Here is a 16,818-nt window from a genome sequence, read left to right as displayed (position 1 = left end):
TGTTGATGGAGTGCCCAATCTGTTGATGGAGTGCCCAATCTGTTGATGGAGTGCCCAATCTGTTGATGGAGTGCCCAATCTGTTGATGGAGTGCTTGATGTGGTGCTTGACATATTGCTGGAGGGCTGATGTATTGATGGAGGACTCGATGCTTTCATGGAGTGCTCACTACCCATCACCAGATGCTCATTGCTCGTAGGTTGTGTGGTTGTAATTCTTCCTATCCAAATTTGTTTGATCAATTTGGCCTTGGGGCATCACTCCCAAGTTTCCACCGACGCCACGGGGAGGCAGGATCGTTGTCGGCGTAAAAATATTTTAAGGATACCCTCCCACCCTTCTGAGAATATCAGTTAGCAAAGATGTGCCCTTCATACCGAGGCTATGGAGGTACTTACCCCTATAGGTTGATAATGATAAGTTGGTAATGATAGGTCGCCCTCCCGCCCTTCTAAGAGTATCAGTTAGCAAAGGTGTGCCCTTCATACCAAAGCTATGGGAGTACTTACCCCTATAGGTTGATAATAATAGGTTGATAGGGGCCTCCAGCCACTCTAAAATCACCAGTTAGCAAAGGGATGCCTTTCATACCAAAGCCTTGGGGATACTTGCCCACCCATCTAGGTGCTGTGGCGCCGTCGTCGTCACCTACACCGGGGGTTCTCCCGGAGCAGCCACCGGATCCAGAGGCACCGGTGACGCGGGTCTCTCCCCCCGGCGACGAGCGACGCAACGACGCCACAGCACCTGGGCCACCTAGGCCAAGAATGACCCGGCCACGGTGACCGCCGCCACCAGGAAGACCTGCATGGCCGGGTGCTCCCAGACGGTCACCGAGGCCGGGTTCTCAGTATCAATATTGTCACTATCGCACGCCCGTTAGATAAACATAATAAGTCTCGTTGAAGAGGGTACTTACCTGGAGGCCATAATTATATTTAATAATTATACTTAATAATTATATTGAAGAAAGAAGAAAAGTTCAAAAGAGGAGGGTGGGCGACAGACGAGGATTTGTAGGCTGGAGAAGCACTAGTTAGGTAGCACCTGCCCAACAACGAGGTTGACTCGACAACAGTCAGGAGTGCTCTACATCGAGAAGGAAGGAAGACCACGGTCACGGGCGACTGTCAAGAAGATCAAGTGCGAGTCGGCACACTGGAGTCCACCAAACAACCAACCTGATAGTTCATTGTTGCTACCAGATGTGATGAAGTTCTCTATATCTACTACTTGGCTGATTCTACAGGAGGGAGTGTTGTCTCTATGTCTACTTCTTAGCTGATTCTACCGGAGAGATTGTCGTCTCTCTGTCTATGCCTATGAAAGAAGGACTCCAGCCCAGCTGGCTCCTGCCCATTTGGTGTTGTTGCAGTTCTTATTGTTGAGAAGAACGGCCCAACAATCTTTTAGTATCTATTTGGTTTGTTGTAGTTATTGTTGTTGAGAAGAAAGGCCCAACAATCTAGTATCTGTTGGTCTGTTGACATTTCATTCTCTGTCTCTATCTCTATCCATCTCTCTCTCCCTACCTCTACCTCTATCCTCAATCTCACCCGTGCCCTCAGTTCACAATTCTACCCTGACAAACCACTACCGTCTTATGAAATGTATCCTCCGCTTCACGTAGAGTTCTATTAATCTGACCCTTAATCTATCGCTTCAACAACTCCTGATATCTGACAACAACTTTCGTTGAAGACGGTGCTTTCCTGGATGCCATCATGTATACTGAAGAAGGGCTCGAATAAGGAGGCCGTAGGAGGGATAAGGCATCGCCGCAACCGCTTGACCATCTTGGCCAAGGCCACCCTAGCCACACCGCTCACCACGCTCATCACGACCACGCGCTCATGGCTGGGTCACCCCAGACCGACCCTCTCCTAGAGCAACCACCAGATCCAACGGCACCGGTGGTTCTCCTGGAGCAACCTCTGGATCCAGCGGCACTGGTGGTTGTCCTGTCTCATCCACCGGATCCAACGGCACCGGTGATGAGGGTTCCTCCCCCCGGTGCCGGCGAGCAACCCAACGACGCAACAGCAACTTGGCCCTCTAGGCCAGAATTGAACCGACCGCGGAGCCCATGGCTCCAATAAGGAGCTTCATGCCTGGGTTTTCCCAGACGGACGCCTTTGCGGCCGGTTCGGCACTAGAAAGTGGGCAGAGTTGCTGTAGCACGCCTATCAGACTGATACAATGAGTCTTGTTGAAGAGGGTACTTACTTGGACGCCATATTCATATTAAAAAATTGATATCAAAGAAAGAAGGAAGGTTCAAAAGAGGAGGGTGGGCGATAGATAAGTATTTGTCGGCTGTAGGCTTCGGGGCCGGTTGGGCATATTTGATATAGATGGTAACGCTGTCGCACGCCCGTTAGATCAATGGAACAAGGCTCGTTGAAGAGGGTACTTACTTGGAAGCCATAATGTATGCCGAAGAAAGAAGAAAGGTTCAAATGAGGAGGACGGGGCGATATGCAGACTGGAGAAGCACTACTTGGGTAGAACCAGCCCAACGAGGTCAAGTCGACAAGGTCTAGGAGCGTAGTCGTCACGTGGCTCTGACCTCTTGTGTGCCTCAATGAATTTTGGGGCATCATCGTGAGGTTGTGGTGGACCGAGCTGAATAGCATCACCAACGCCTTGGTATCATTTTCTTCCCATTCCTGTTGTGGGGTGGTACCCCTTTTGCCGTCGATGTTGTCCCAGAGTTTGGCAAGTCTGAATGCTGATGACTATGCCGACATCCATTCGGCGTAATTGGCACCTCTGGGGGTGGGTTTTGATGGAGATGACGGATCCAACTTGAATTGGAACGCAGAAGAAGCCATTTCAGAGATGGTAGAGGGTTAGAGGGCCAAAGGGCCAAAGAGGAGGCAATTGTTGAGGTCCAGGGTTTGTGGAAGGGGCAAAAAACACCAGTGAAGTGATTGAGGTGGGGTTGAACCAATTCAATTGACTGAACAACGGTTTTCAGGCAATCCGGGCCTCGTAACCTGATGAAAGACCTGTGGTATGAGATTGATTGTGTAGCTAAGTTCTGCAAGAGAAGAGAGGGGGGGGGAAGTAGAAGAAGGGGGACAAGTCCTCGAGCAAGGCAAGAGCCAAGGACAAGCCTTGGCGAGGCTAGATACAGGCAGGAGCGATGCATATTTGGTATATTTTGGCAGGAGGTCAAAGGGAACATCAACTCCTGCAATCACGGAGGTACTGGAAATCTATCTCCGTTCAATTTTGCACGTGATGGACCTGGTCGAAGGCCTGTTGCGCTGTGCGACGCTCAAAAAGCGCAAGTTCCGACGGACCGACGTCTTCGACGTGAGCCGGTACGACTACATCAATCAAGACCGGTTCTGGAGCGTGATGAAGGTCGAGGGAGAGATGAGAAATTACGAGGAGCGTCTCGACCACACAAACGGGTACTGGCTCGCGAGCGACTACACCAACACGATCAACGTGATCTGACTAACCAAGCTTTGGAGAATCAAGGTTGGGAACTTGTCAAATGAGAGCGAGGGCAAGAGTGAGAGCAAGAAATGATAATGCGACAATAACAACATTGTAATATATACATTGATCTAGCAATGCATTGATGTTTCATTCTTCATCTCTACCTCTATCTCTATCTTCCTCTTCCTCTTCCTTTCACTCAACTCCAAATCCTACCCTGATGAACCACCACCGTCTTATCGACCTTATCCTCGGCCTCCCTCAGCGTCCCATTTACCCAACCTTCAATCCCCTGCTTCAACAACTCCTGATACCTGACAATCGTACTCTGCGTAAACCAAGCAATATGACTCGACACCGTCAGATTTGGCACTGCCACGGCCTCTGGTTTCGACATATCCGGCAGTAGAGGACTGGTACCCACACCCGCAGGTTCCGTCTCAAGAACATCAACAGCCGCACCGGCAATCCAACCTTCTCTCAATGCCTTGGCCAACGCCACTTCATTCACAATCCCTCCTCTCGCGATATTAATGATCAACGCATCCTGCTGCATCGTCTTCAATTCCTTCTCACTGATCAAATCCACCGTATCGTCCTCCTTTGGCAACGTCAAGACAATGACCGTACACGTCGCCAGCACCTCTTCAAACGAAACCCTCCCCGTCCTCACCTCCTTAGCCCCCTTCCTCTCCGCCACAACCACCTCAGCAAACCCGACTGCCCTCGCCAACTTCTCCACCCTCGTGCCCAGCGTTCCATACCCCAAAATCCCTAATTTCTCCTGCCCAGCCCCTCTCGGCGGGCCATTCGGCCATAATTTCGTCAACGTCCCCTTCTGTGGCCAATCAGACGTCGTTGCCAAGGTGTTATGGACTTGAACGACGCGTTTCCGCGCCGCAAAATACAAGGTGAGGAAGTGTTCGCCTACGGCGTCGACGTTTCCAGCAGGACATTTTGTGACGGTGACGCCCCGACGGGCACAGTCGGCTTTGTCGACCCAGGATATGCCGACGGCCATGACGGCGAGGACGCCCAAGTGAGGGGCTTGGTCCATGTCCGAGGGGGTGATGGGGACGACGCAGGAGATGGCGATGGTGGCGTCGCGAATACGAGAGGCGATTTGAGAGGGGGTGGAATTCTGGTGGATGGTGATGGTGTGCGGGAAGGAGAAGGTGGGTGTTGGGGCGTGGATTCCTTCAAGGACGACGATGTGGTGTTTATCCTTGCCGGGGGGAAGAGGTGGAGGCCCGGTGGGGAACGGGGGGATGGATGTAGATGTGGACATGGTTGAGGTGGAGGATGATGAGTGATGGTAATGGTGAAGGGGGGTGAGAGGAGTGGTCCTGGATGGTCGTGCTGGTGTTGATGGAGAGGTGGAGGCTGAATAGTATGTTCTGTTCAAGGTCCTGGAGATTGCATCCGAGTGGATTTGAAAGTGACGGGGTGGTCTTGAGCTTGAAGTAGAACTCAATATAGAATGGGAGTTCAATACTCCAGTCTGTATTCTTGGTAGAGTCGATGAAAGGATGGTTTTTGCTGTCGACGCACTTTTCATGAAATTGCTTGGGTCAATTTCCAGTTGTGGTTGTTGTAATGCCAGCAACCCTAGATTGATCCTTTGAAATTTCGAACTTGTTGTCCGTTCTTGAGCCCAGATATGTTCTTTTCAGCCAGTCTGAGTAATCCAGTCAAGATCAGCATCAAAGTCGAGAATCTCAGAACAATAATCTAGATGTATGTTGAGACGCTACAGGCAGGCAGGGTCGGCGGCAATCAAAACACACGTAGACAGTATATGTAGAGAATATAAAGTCAAATCAAGTCAAGTCAGAAAGACATGAAAAATAATCCGTTGATAAGCGGAGTCAGAATCGGTTATCTTATTATTGGACTGACTGATAGGTTATATTTACTACCTATCTATATGTGTTTGTAAAGATTACCGAAAAAGAATTTGTGTGGGTTGGGGAGGGGATGGATGGGCCCCTCGGGCCCGCCTTGCTGACATGATATGATATGGCGACCTACTACGGAGTACTTCAAGTTGGTAGGAGAAGTGAGGTGGTGAGGTGAGGAGAAGAGGTGATGGTGGAGTTGGATTTGGAGTCGTCGACGCCCTTTTGGTGACAAGACTTGGCTGGCCGAGGTTAGTAACCTACGTGCCCTGGTACCGTACCTGCCGTATACACCAGACCTGGACAAATAATGTACGCATTTACATAATAAGCCATCAATGTAGGTAAGAACGATTGATGATTACTACGCGTGCTTTCCCCCACACATTGGCAGTGCCTCGCGTCTATTACTAATACAATAACGACACGTGAACATGAAAGAGAATGTCAATCAGCAGCCCGAGTCACAGCAAAATAACCACAAACACATCCAATTACAACTGTATTTCTCTACCTACCCAATCAATTAATCATGGACATACCTCGGATGAACTACTCATCAGTCCTTTGAGTCCCTCATATGGTGTCACAATCGGTAGGAATACAAAACATACGGTGGACACATGTCACCATCAAGAAACACCACAGGTCGATAGGAATCGCCCGACCACCATGACGATCTCACCCAGACAATCACTCACTCCCTCACTCACTCACTCACGTTAAACTCAACTTCCTCAACAAACTCGGGAAATTCCCCTCTCCTTGCTCTTGTTTGACAATATTGGCGGCCACCTGACTTTCCAAAGTTTCCGAATCCACCTCACCGAGAATACTGTCGTCATAAAACTTGTACAGTGTACCGCCATCGGTCCAGATACGCCGTAGCGTGACCACGGTGGCCATGGGCGAGTAGATTTGGTATTCTTCCTTTTCAATCTCGCGTAACCGTTCGATTGACGTGTATGAAACCTCCCATTTGCTATCTGTTTGTCGTTCGTATTCGGCCAGGATTTCGTTGGGTGTGGCTGTGAAGGAATGGACCACCAAAGTCGTGTTGCGCGCGGCCCGAGGGTTGAGAAGGGCAGCTACAAGGAATTTGCCAACGCTGCAAAGGGTATATCAGTCAATGCGTCACACGTGAAGAAAGGGCTATTGTCCATATACATACTCTGCCATGGCGGTAAAGCTCACCGGTCCTTCACCGTCACCCAACAAGATGGCCTTTCGGTTCTTGACATCAAATTGACCAATCTCCGGTTTGGGTTTCATCATGCCAAAATACAGATCGCTGTAAGGACCCGTGACCAGGTAGGTGTATTCTAATCGGTTCATGGTCTTCATGTGAGCGCGGACCTTGAGTTTTAATTGATGCGGCGGTTCGGCGGACGATTCCGGCCAGTATTCGATATCGGTGCCATACTCAGAAGGGAAGAACCGTCGCACGCCAGCTTCTTCAGCCCATGTGATGATTTTGATTTGTTTCTCAATACCCGCGCGTCCGACACATGAGACAATGGTGTCAATACCTAAGGTGGTCGGTCAGTTCAATGTTGTCCTGCCATTTATGTTGAGACACAAGTGGTCTTGTCTTACCTTCACATGCTCTCTTGATAGCACTTTCACTCTCTAATCTCCCAGTAAAGACTTCAACCCCCCAAGCTTCCAACGCAGCAATATCCTGAACCTTTTGCACCAGAGTCTTTTCACTGGTCAAAACACATATCCGATCAAAATGTTCTCTCGAATCGATGATGGCGCGGACGATATATGTACCGATTGTGCCGGTGGCACCGATGATGAGGATGTTTTTGGTCGGAGGAAACGCGTACGGGGGTGACATGGTTGACTTGAGAGAGGAGGTTGGTAGTATGTCGGGCTGCCTCCTCTTTTCCTATGTCAACCCGCCCCAGGGGCGCACGCAAACAAGACCCGGGAGACCAGAATGGTCAAAGGGGATGCAATCGGGTTTTGGAGGTATTGGGGTGAGGGAAATGGTCTGCTCGAGTTGGATTGATTGAGAGCACGGTTGGTGTCTTTTGATGGCGGCTAGATCGGAGGTGTGTGAAGGTGCAACGCGTGTGTGCTATTGGTCCCCTGTTCGAGCAGAATACGTCTTGACTTTTCTATTTTGTATGCCTCGTACGTCAGCGTCGGCGTCAGCGAATCCAAGTTAGGGTTCGGATCGCAAGGAGAAGGCGGATGCGAATGATGTGTCCGGCAGTATGAATAAAGTGCTGACGAGGTGGAGCGATCGTGGACGGGTATCGGATAAAAATACGTGTCTGTGTTGAAGATGGAGATTAGTGGTGTGGAGGTATTGGAGGTGGTGGAGGGGCTGTTCATGCACGTGGTTCAGGGTGTGTGGCTGGCAAGAGGATGCGTGGGGTAGAGGATTTGAAGAGGATTAGTAGAAGAACAATTATTAAAGATTCAAATGAGTTAGAGACAGAGAAGAAATGGAGGGTATTTTGACTTTTTGAACAATAATAATAATAATAATCCGCCTCGTCAATCTTATCGCACAGGAGGATCAACAAAGTATGCGGTGTGCGTTCGACAAAAACTGGGACCTGGTACTTGGTTTGAGGGCCAATATTCAACTAATTACTAGGTGCAGGGTATAAAGGGGCCAAAATGGAATGGAAAGAAAAGAGTCGAAGCCTTGTGGGGGTCCAACTGAATAGAGAATAGAAAAGGTGTAACACCGGGGATGGGTGAATATATTGATTCCAAGTAGGACCAGGGCAAGTACATGGAATAGAATACAAAGGACGACGGCAATATCCTCATCAGGTTCCACTAAATCCTTCCAGTCTGGAACTCGTCGACTCGACATGGAGAGTATGACCATACCAAGAACCTGGTTCTGTGTTTGTGTTTCTGTCTGTATCTTTGTCTCTGATGAATGGCTCAAAACATCTGTCTTCATATCTGAGGGAAAAGAGGCGACACGAGGTGAATCAATGACCTAAAGGGGGCCATTCGTCCAACACCCACATACCTGTGGGTTTAAGAAGTGGTGCGAGTAGGTTGGCACAATCATTCTTGAGTACAAGATCACGAGGTCTAGGTGTTGTTTGAGAGACTGAGGAAGGTGGGGACATGTTATCTGGTACTTTAGACCAATCCGTTCTTTCCCAATATCACGGATGTACGGAGTACGTAATGGATGCCATGGATGCCTATTCTGAATCTCCAATATGAGGAAGGTACCTAACAGACCAACAAGACGAACGTCAATTCAGTCTTCCCTCCAACCTCTGGCTCTGGCCCTCTACTCTCATCAACTCCACGGAGAATTCACCTCAAGTTGTAATCTCCCTTCAATCCACTCTCATCCTTGATAAAACAGCCCGAGGGCTCCAGGGCCCCCATCTTGGCCCCCACCCCCTTCTATACAACTTTTCTGTCCCACCAAGAATTCCAAGACAGGTTTGCACCCCTCCAGTCCCCGTTCTGTGAAACGCAAGGCAAACCTGCAAGGCAGACACAGGCATACACGCTCAGACATCAGACAGGTTAGACAGATGTTGTGTAATGTGCTGTACATCTTGCTGTATGCGTAAATAGCAATATGAATGCGATATCCAATCATCTACAATGCATGTCAAGGTTGTACAGCTTGGTCGATGATGATGATTATGACAAGACAATTGACGATTGACAACAATGACAGCTTCTCGTTTCCATGCAAGGCTACCGATATTCTGTGTTGCCTTTGTTTTGCCTTGTTGTCATCCCCTTCCCCTTCCCCTTGGTCTCCGTCTCTGTCTGTACATTGATCCAACGTGGCAGAAATAGAATCTTCATGGATTCACCACCGATAAACTGTACTGTACAGAGTGCGGAATATGTACGTATGTCCGTCTTCGTCTTCGTCTTCGCTAGCACAATCATATGCATGCCAATGCCACTTCCTTTCCAAGCAACCATCTGCATCTCACACATATTCGGTTGATCGAGCCGCATCTCCTAGGCCCTAGCTCTTCACTGATTTTCCAATATTCCACCCCGGTCGAGTAACTCAACCGTAGTACAAACCACTTCCAGCCTCATCAACAATGACCGGAGTCTTCAGCTTGAATCTGTACTTTTGACTCAGAACACGACGCCGCCTTCCGCCTTCCGCCTTCCGTGGGCTCGCCGTGTTGGGAGAATCTCTATCCAAAACCCTGATAAGAATGAATCAAGTGCTACTCCGCCCCATCTGTGTGCTGTACCATACTTCTTTTCTCTTTTAGTCCGACTTGTGTTTCTTCGCCAGAAGATTCAACGCACTTCCAGCCAGAATAAACGCACATTGATCCTTACTCAAGGTATGTTTGACCGGAATGCTGAATGTCTCACCATTCTGCTTGGTGACCTTCAGACTAATATCCCCTCGCCCTTGTTGCTGAAGAACATCCCAAAGTCCCTCGGTGTCGACCGAGTCATTCGCATCCAGACGATTATAATCTTCCTTATTGGCAAATGTCAATGGCACAACACCCTGTTTCTTCAAATTGGTCTCGTGAATCCGAGCAAAGGATTTTGCGAGAATGACTTGTCCACCCAGATACCGTGGTTGAAGGGCCGCGTGTTCTCGAGCCGAGCCTTCGCCATAGTTGTCTTCAGCGACAACCAACCAGTTTTGGCCTTGGGATTTCCATTTCTTGGCTAGTTCGGGGATGGTGGTCTTGGTGCCGTCGCTGTCGTATGCAACGTTGGTTTCTCCGGTTGCTGCGTTGATGGCGCCAATTAATGTGTTTTCTGCAATGTTGGGTAAATGGCCTTTGTATTTCAACCATGGACCGGCCGCGGAGATGGTGTCGGTCGTGCACTGTCCTTTGACCTTGTACAAGACCTTGAGTCCTTTCAGATCACCGCCGGGGAATGGCTCGAACGGTTCCAGAATAGCCAGACGGTCAGACTCAGGATCAACCACCACTTGCACACTCGAGTCTGGGTCTCCTGACAAGGGTTGGAAGGCTGGGTTTCCTACTGCGAAGCCTGAGCTGGGTAATTGTGAACCCTTGGGTGCTTCGAACTTGAATTTGTCTCCCGAGGGGAGAACAAGCTCATCAATCACTGGGTTGAATGAGGTTGAGCCAGCAAATGAAAAGGCCGTGACAATTTCGGGAGAAGCAAGGAAACTCATCGTTCGAGTGTTTCCGTCGTTGCGGCCTGGGAAATTCCGGTTGTACGAGCATAGGATTGCATTGTCCTCACCCTTCTTGATCCCGTCTGTTCGCTTCCATTGTCCAATACATGGTCCACAAGCATTGGCAAGGACTGTACCACCTGCGCTTTCAAACGTCTGGAGAGTCTTGCTGTCTTCCAAGGTCGCCCGAATCTGCTCACTTCCTGGGGTGATGAAGAAATCCGATACTGGTTTCAAGCCAGCCGCTTGTGCTTGCTTGACCAAGTCTTCAGCTCGGGTCATGTCTTCGTACGAACTGTTGGTGCAACTTCCAATTAATCCGGCCGAGAATGTGTCGGGCCAGTTGTTAGTCTTGACGGCATCCTTGAATTTGGAAAGAGGGGTCGACAGATCGGGAGTAAATGGTCCGTTGATGTGAGGTTCCAGTGATGACAGGTTGATCGTGATGTGTTGATCGTACTCGGCACCAGCATCTGCTCGGAGAAAGTTATACTGCTCTGATCCATATGCAATGCCCTTAATGGCATCAACAATCGACGCACGGCCCGTTGCCTTGAGATAAGGGATATGGCTCTCAGAGAAAGGGAAGATCGACGTCGTGGCACCGACCTCGGCGCCCATGTTGCAAATCGTGGCCATGCCCGTACAGCTCAGAGTTTCCACCCCAGGTCCATGATACTCAATCAAGGATCCAGTGCCACCACGGACCGTCAACAGCCCAGCAAGGTGTAGAATGACATCTTTTGGTGTAGTCCAACCACTGAGCTTGCCTTCAAGTCTAACTCCGAGAATCTTTGGTGCCTTGAGCTCCCAAGGAGCATCCACCAGCGCATCGACGGCATCTGCACCACCGACTCCAATAGCAATAGCACCAAGGCCACCCGCGTTCGGTGTGTGGCTGTCGGTACCCAGCATCATAAGTCCAGGAGCCGAGTAGTTCTCCAAGACGGTCTGATGAATAATACCTGCGCCAGGCGGCCAGAACTCCATTCCATATCTCTTGCCTGCAGACTCGAGAAAGTCAAACACCTCCTTATTACCAGCAATCGAGTTGGGCAGATCTGTATCGGCGCCTTTTTCTCCCACAATCATATGATCACAGTGAATACTAGCGGGGACCGCCGTCGAGGGTAGGTTGCAAGTCATGAACTGAAGGATGGCCATCTGAGCCGATGCGTCTTGCATAGCCACACGGTCAGGCTTGAGCTTGAGATTGGCATTTCCCCGAATATTGGCGCCATTGTTGGTATTCGTGAGAAGTGATTCTTCCGCATTATCCAGATGAGAGTATAGAATCTTTTCCGCCAGAGTCAATTGTCGTGACCCAAGAATCGTCCGCACATCTTCAAAGTTTTTAAGGATCTTCTGGTATGGAGGCACAGCGGCCTTTCTTCTCGACGATGCCGGTACAGGGCTATGGACTGCATAATTGCGCCGTGACAGTCGTGTCTGTTGTTGTGGTATGGATCGAGTGGTGTAAGTAGAGGAGAGGTCGATTGCACATCGCGGTCTGCGGGCAGAAGCCCGCTGCAAGAGAGTGGACATGGTAGCTGTCCTGTCCCTCACTGAGCAAGCTCCTTCTCGTGAGAAGGTGCAAGGAAGAAATAATTCACAATAGTACTACACCATGCATGACATGACACGACACAGAGCGGATGGGAAAGATTTTCTAACAGAACTGCGTCCCCCGACTTTTTTCACGGGTGGGTGCATTGCACAATACGAGGAGCACTAAGGCCAAAGCTTGGCCGAGGTCTGCCGTAATACCGAGTATGAGTTGTATGGGTAAGGGACGAATGGGTGGTTAGTATGGACTTGCTAAAGCGGGCTTTTTGGGGCTGCCGCTTGATCTAGCCACTCACAGCCCGTCAATTAGACATCACCTACAACCTCATACTGGGTGTGTATGGTCATGAGGAAACTCATCGAAATAGAGCAATATCAAGACGTGATCTTCTCATCAGCCTCGTCCGTCGTCTTCTTATTGCTCTCATCGTCCATTACCTAAGGTATGCCTTTTAATTCTACAGGGCCACAATGCCTCCATGTGAAATCACCCTCAATGTCCATCTCCATAATCAAACATCGTTGGATTCCTCGACGCCGCTGACATCCTGCGCCATCGCGTCACCTTGTTGATCTTGATATGCCCTGACAGCCTTTTCAGCACTTGTAACCAGCCCACCATAATGCTCATCGAGTCTTCCGGTCTCCACAAACTTCCGCAGTTTGGCTTGTTCTTGAACCATGTCTTTCTCAATCGCTTCAACGTCGCTCTCTAGACATCGATCTCGGACGTCCTTGGGGAAAACGTCCTTGTCCAAGATTTCGCTCGGCGAGACCAAGTACAGATGATCGCCGTTCTGTAGTTGCTCCAGAAGCGCCAATTGTAGTGTCTTGAACAGACTGGTCTCCTGCATCGCTGCTTCGACCACTTCGTCCGCTTTGCCGCCTGTCTCATTCAAAATCGCCCAATCGTCGCGAATCATGGCTCGTCTCCAGATGATCGTTCGAAGGTTGTCTTGGGAGCTCTGCGACAAGCCTGAGAAGTCCACAACCTTGAGAGCAAGGGCAAACTCGCGTCCTAGCACTCCGGGTTCGTCCTCTGGACTTCCTGTGAATTCGACTGGGTCCATTAACGTGAGAACATCGACCAATTCTTCCGCCGAAAGTGGAGCTTGTTTCAGTAGCATGCTTAGCCCAATCTTCAATTGTCTTCCCAAGCCTGGCATCTTGGACACCACTTTGGAGGCAAAGATCTCGTTCCCAAGCTCAATAGCTGCTTTGTCATCGACCGTTGGTCCAACCACTCCAGCAACATGTGAATGCACCAGCTCCTGAATGCTGATAAGCTCAATGTCTCGGTCGTACTTGGTGCGATCCTCTTCTCCGGCAGCCAGTCCAGCCAGTTTTGCCAGTGACAATTGGATCTTCTTGTTCCACACGTCGTCAGTCTCTTCTTGGGCAACCTCCAGCAATGTCTTCTCCGCTCGCCCGAAGTTGGCTGAGCTGATGACATCGGAAATCCAACTCAACTTGCCGAGACGTTGTCCGAGCTTCTGTGACTTGCGGAAAAACCAGTTGAGGAACTTCTGCTTGCTTTGATCTTCTTGGCCCTTGAGCAACAAACTTCCGTATTCGCCATCGGCAACCAACTGGCTGAAGTTAGCATATGCCCAGCCCTTGCCAAATCGCTCAAAGTATGTCTCTGCTCGGTCCTGCATCTCTTCCAGCTTTGTCGTATTGGTCGTTTGGAGAGACGGATCTTGCTTAATTTCGACTTGTAGATGTCGGTAGTATGCATAATGGAGATCGACCAGCGCACCAAAGTCTTGGAAGTTTTCGGCGAGCTGAATAGCACCCACGATGTTGAACTTGGATATCGCTACCAGTACGTGTCGAAGTCGATCGCGGTATTCCTTTCGTATGGCTCGGACTTCGTCTTCCACAATATCTGGGCTACTACCTGGCTCAGCTCGCAGCCGAAGTTCTGCCTGAATGGCTTCTTCCTTGGCGATCTTCGAGAAAAGAAGAACCTCATCGTAAAGTCGGGACGCCAGGTCTTTGATCGTTGCCTTGTTCGGCGCGTCGTAGGGTTTACCATCATCGTTGGTTGGCGCCTTTTTCTTCTTCTTGGGGATCAGCGTCTTCCAGTCTTCCAGAAACTTGCAGATATCGTAAATCAACTTTTGCGCGTAGCCGAACGGCTCCTGTACCGACGTCCATGGATGGGGGAGTTCGACTGGGAAGCCCGTCTTGAGCACACCGTCTTCAAACACCTCGTCGCTCAGCCCGTAATGTGGTGCATTGTCTTCTCGGAATTTGAGAACTGCCTGATATGTTGCAATCCATATGTCAACAGCCTCCAGTAGATAGTCGGCAATCACGTTGGGGTCCGTCACATCCATCGGCGCCAACTCTTTGATGCAGCTAACCAGCTCGGACATGAGGTACCCAATCATCTCCACGCTGTTGACGAGCCAGTGCCGAACACGGTCATTCTCCCCTTTGTCGGCATTAGGATACTTCTGACGGCTCTCGTGCAACGCTCGAAGAGTAAAGTCCAAGTATGACATTTCACGATCCTTCTGTGGGTATTTTCTTTGAATGGCTTCTTGAGTCTTCCAGATTGCTTGGGCTCCTGCGAGTTTCTCGGCATTCAACAATAACTCAAAGCGAGCCACTCGGGATATCGAGTAATGACTCAGGACGTACGAAACCAAGTCGTCCATAGCTTTGGCTCGCAGGCGCATCTGCTGTTCAATCTGAGGCGTGCTTCTGGGGAGGTATTTGGACGTCGAAGAGAGAATCTCCAGACTAATCTCAATTGCTGCTTTTTCCACTTCCTGGCGAGAGAAAGTCTGGCTGGGGTTTTTAAGATCAAAGGGGTTCTGTTTGATGGTGCCGAAGAAGATTGCTTGTTCGATTTTGCTTTTGGCAGTGATGCGCTCCTCAAGATCATCGACATCCAGTTCTTCAGTCTCTCCCAGATGTGAAGAAAGTTTCACAATCCCAAAACCTTGCACCCCAAAGAGTACTGTGGCTTGTTTGCCGGATTCCAACGCGTAACCGAGAATCTTGTAAATCGTCCCCTCTTGAAAGCGAATGACATCCTGAAAAGGGTCGGGAAGAGAATGGCGTTCCATCAACAACTGTGACGATGGCGACTCCCGGATCCTGGCCAGAGAGAACAAGACGACGGCATTCTCAAAAAGAATAAAGGCCACAGGCTGAGACTTGGACAGGCATAATCGAGGCCTCCACGACTCTTGCTCGGTGATTGGGGACTGGTAGCATTTTATGGGGTGGACGACCTTGACTTTGGCCTCTTGATCAACCACCATCTCGACAAGGTAGTACTGAGTGCGATCCTGGACTGAAAGTGACACAAGAACCATCATTGGCGCGCCTCGGCTCTCCCTACGTGCCGTGCTGGGTCCGGCAGATAGTTCCAAGTCCAGAACCTTGAAGTTCATGGTGGTATCTGGGACCAAAGCTTTGAGAGCCTCCAAGATCTCTTCTTTGAAGCTGAACGAGGTTTCGAGGGAGTTTCCCACGGTGGCGTTTGTGTTCCAGAACTCCAGATTGGCATCTTCTGTTGCGACCACGATATCGCGTTGGCCCTTGCGCGAACCGCCGGCCTTGATGATCGCTGTGCCCTTTCCTCTGTGTCCGGCGAGAACGTTGCGAATGCTGCCAAAGATACCGGAAACATTGCTGTCTTTCCGCAGGAACATGACACCGATATTTGGTCGGCCCATCTGGTCACGCAGGGTCAGATGAGCGACGCGACCAGTTCTGAGCGCAAGGATAAAACCCGAAGGTTCGGCATTGATGACCTCTTCTACCACCTCACTGCTCATGTAATTGGGGATGGATGCCTGAATACCGCTCGCAGCCTGACCCGGGATGAAGGACGATGCACTTGACAGGGTCTCCCAATATACGATCTTCCCCCATCTTGAACTGATGACAACCAGACCAGGTTCTCCACTGGCAGACCGGGCGGTAAAGGCGGCGACAGGGAGAGGATCGTTGACAGAGGCAGGAGGAAATGGTAATTTGAAACTGATAATATCTCGTAAGGAAGGGGTAGAGGCGCTGGAGTTGAATGGCCAGATCAAGGCGTCGGAATGGGTCAACGCGAGTGCGTATCCATATTCAGGACAGATGATGCAGGAGTAGGGTAGAGATGGATGATTTCGAATCTGGTCAGGGAGTGCAGGCAACTGATTGACGGTGTAAAAATCGTTGTTGGTCAACGTCAAGGCTGCTGTCGCCCCGCGTTCAGATCTTTTCTCAGGCAATTTTTTCGATCTGATAGTGATTTCTTTGGACTGCGCGGATTGTGTAGATTGGCCATGGCTCTTTGATTCTGTAATATCGCGTCCTGCGACTTCGTTTAAGCTAGCTTCGGTCAAAGGTTCATAAGTGTCTTTCTGTAGTCGTTTTCTCTTTGGGAGAGGCAGACGAGGCTCATCTTTGCCTGCGGATTGACGGTTTCGTTTGGGCCGCGTCGAGTGCGGTCTTGGTTGGTCCGCTGAGAACATGATGATTTGTTAGGGCATGTCAAGGATGAGGTTTGAAAGGATTGTAATGAGTACGTAGTTGAAGGGATGCCGTAGGAATGCCCAAAAAAACAACCTGGAAGTCAAGGGGATGAAATGTTATGACCGTAATCCCCGTAGATTCCCCAGTTCCAGTTTCGCGTCACTGCCAAGGCGTTAAAATCTGCTCTGGGCTCACCCTCGACTACGCGCACCCCAACTCACCCTAACGACTTAGTGTGCTCTTTCTTATAGGCATCCCTATGCCTATGGACCC

General features: G+C 50.0%; 4 protein-coding genes across 4 annotated transcripts; all 4 read right to left on the bottom strand.

Moving 5' to 3' along the window:
* Positions 1-3,574: 3,574 nt before the first annotated feature.
* Positions 3,575-5,637, bottom strand: PV10_08461 (uncharacterized protein). The gene has a single exon (XM_016373486.1). It carries the CDS (start codon positions 5,009-5,011, stop codon positions 3,653-3,655), a length of 1,359 nt encoding a protein of 452 aa, XP_016220397.1. The 5' UTR covers positions 5,012-5,637; the 3' UTR covers positions 3,575-3,652.
* A 193-nt stretch (positions 5,638-5,830) lies between these two features.
* Positions 5,831-7,779, bottom strand: PV10_08460 (uncharacterized protein). Its single transcript, XM_016373485.1, has 3 exons — positions 6,948-7,779; positions 6,523-6,880; positions 5,831-6,459 (listed from the first exon to the last, which is right to left on the bottom strand). The coding sequence occupies exons 1-3, from the start codon at positions 7,192-7,194 to the stop codon at positions 6,069-6,071; spliced, it is 996 nt and encodes a 331-aa protein (XP_016220396.1). The 5' UTR covers positions 7,195-7,779; the 3' UTR covers positions 5,831-6,068.
* Positions 7,780-8,806: 1,027 nt separating this feature from the next.
* PV10_08459 (aconitate hydratase, mitochondrial) lies at positions 8,807-12,143 on the bottom strand. The gene has a single exon (XM_016373484.1). The coding sequence runs from the start codon at positions 12,037-12,039 to the stop codon at positions 9,592-9,594; it is 2,448 nt and encodes an 815-aa protein (XP_016220395.1). The 5' UTR covers positions 12,040-12,143; the 3' UTR covers positions 8,807-9,591.
* A 272-nt stretch (positions 12,144-12,415) lies between these two features.
* PV10_08458 (uncharacterized protein) lies at positions 12,416-16,608 on the bottom strand. The gene has a single exon (XM_016373483.1). It carries the CDS (start codon positions 16,542-16,544, stop codon positions 12,573-12,575), a length of 3,972 nt encoding a protein of 1,323 aa, XP_016220394.1. The 5' UTR covers positions 16,545-16,608; the 3' UTR covers positions 12,416-12,572.
* Between the last annotated feature and the right edge of the window lie 210 nt (positions 16,609-16,818).

This window comes from Exophiala mesophila (genome assembly GCF_000836275.1).
Source record: "Exophiala mesophila strain CBS 40295 unplaced genomic scaffold supercont1.6, whole genome shotgun sequence".
Classification (NCBI taxonomy): domain Eukaryota; kingdom Fungi; phylum Ascomycota; class Eurotiomycetes; order Chaetothyriales; family Herpotrichiellaceae; genus Exophiala; species Exophiala mesophila.
The sequence above is the reverse complement of the archived record's forward strand: the minus strand, read 5'-3'. Positions and strand labels throughout refer to the sequence as shown.

Coding starts and splice junctions, on each gene's coding strand:
- PV10_08461 (XM_016373486.1), bottom strand. CDS start 5,011: ATGAAAAGTGCGTCGACAGCAAAAACCATCCTTTCATCGACTCTACCA.
- PV10_08460 (XM_016373485.1), bottom strand. CDS start 7,194: ATGTCACCCCCGTACGCGTTTCCTCCGACCAAAAACATCCTCATCATC. Junction 6,881..6,947: donor TATCAAGAGAGCATGTGAAG/GTAAGACAAGAC, acceptor CGACCACCTTAG/GTATTGACACCATTGTCTCA. Junction 6,460..6,522: donor AGCTTTACCGCCATGGCAGA/GTATGTATATGG, acceptor TACCCTTTGCAG/CGTTGGCAAATTCCTTGTAG.
- PV10_08459 (XM_016373484.1), bottom strand. CDS start 12,039: ATGTCCACTCTCTTGCAGCGGGCTTCTGCCCGCAGACCGCGATGTGCA.
- PV10_08458 (XM_016373483.1), bottom strand. CDS start 16,544: ATGTTCTCAGCGGACCAACCAAGACCGCACTCGACGCGGCCCAAACGA.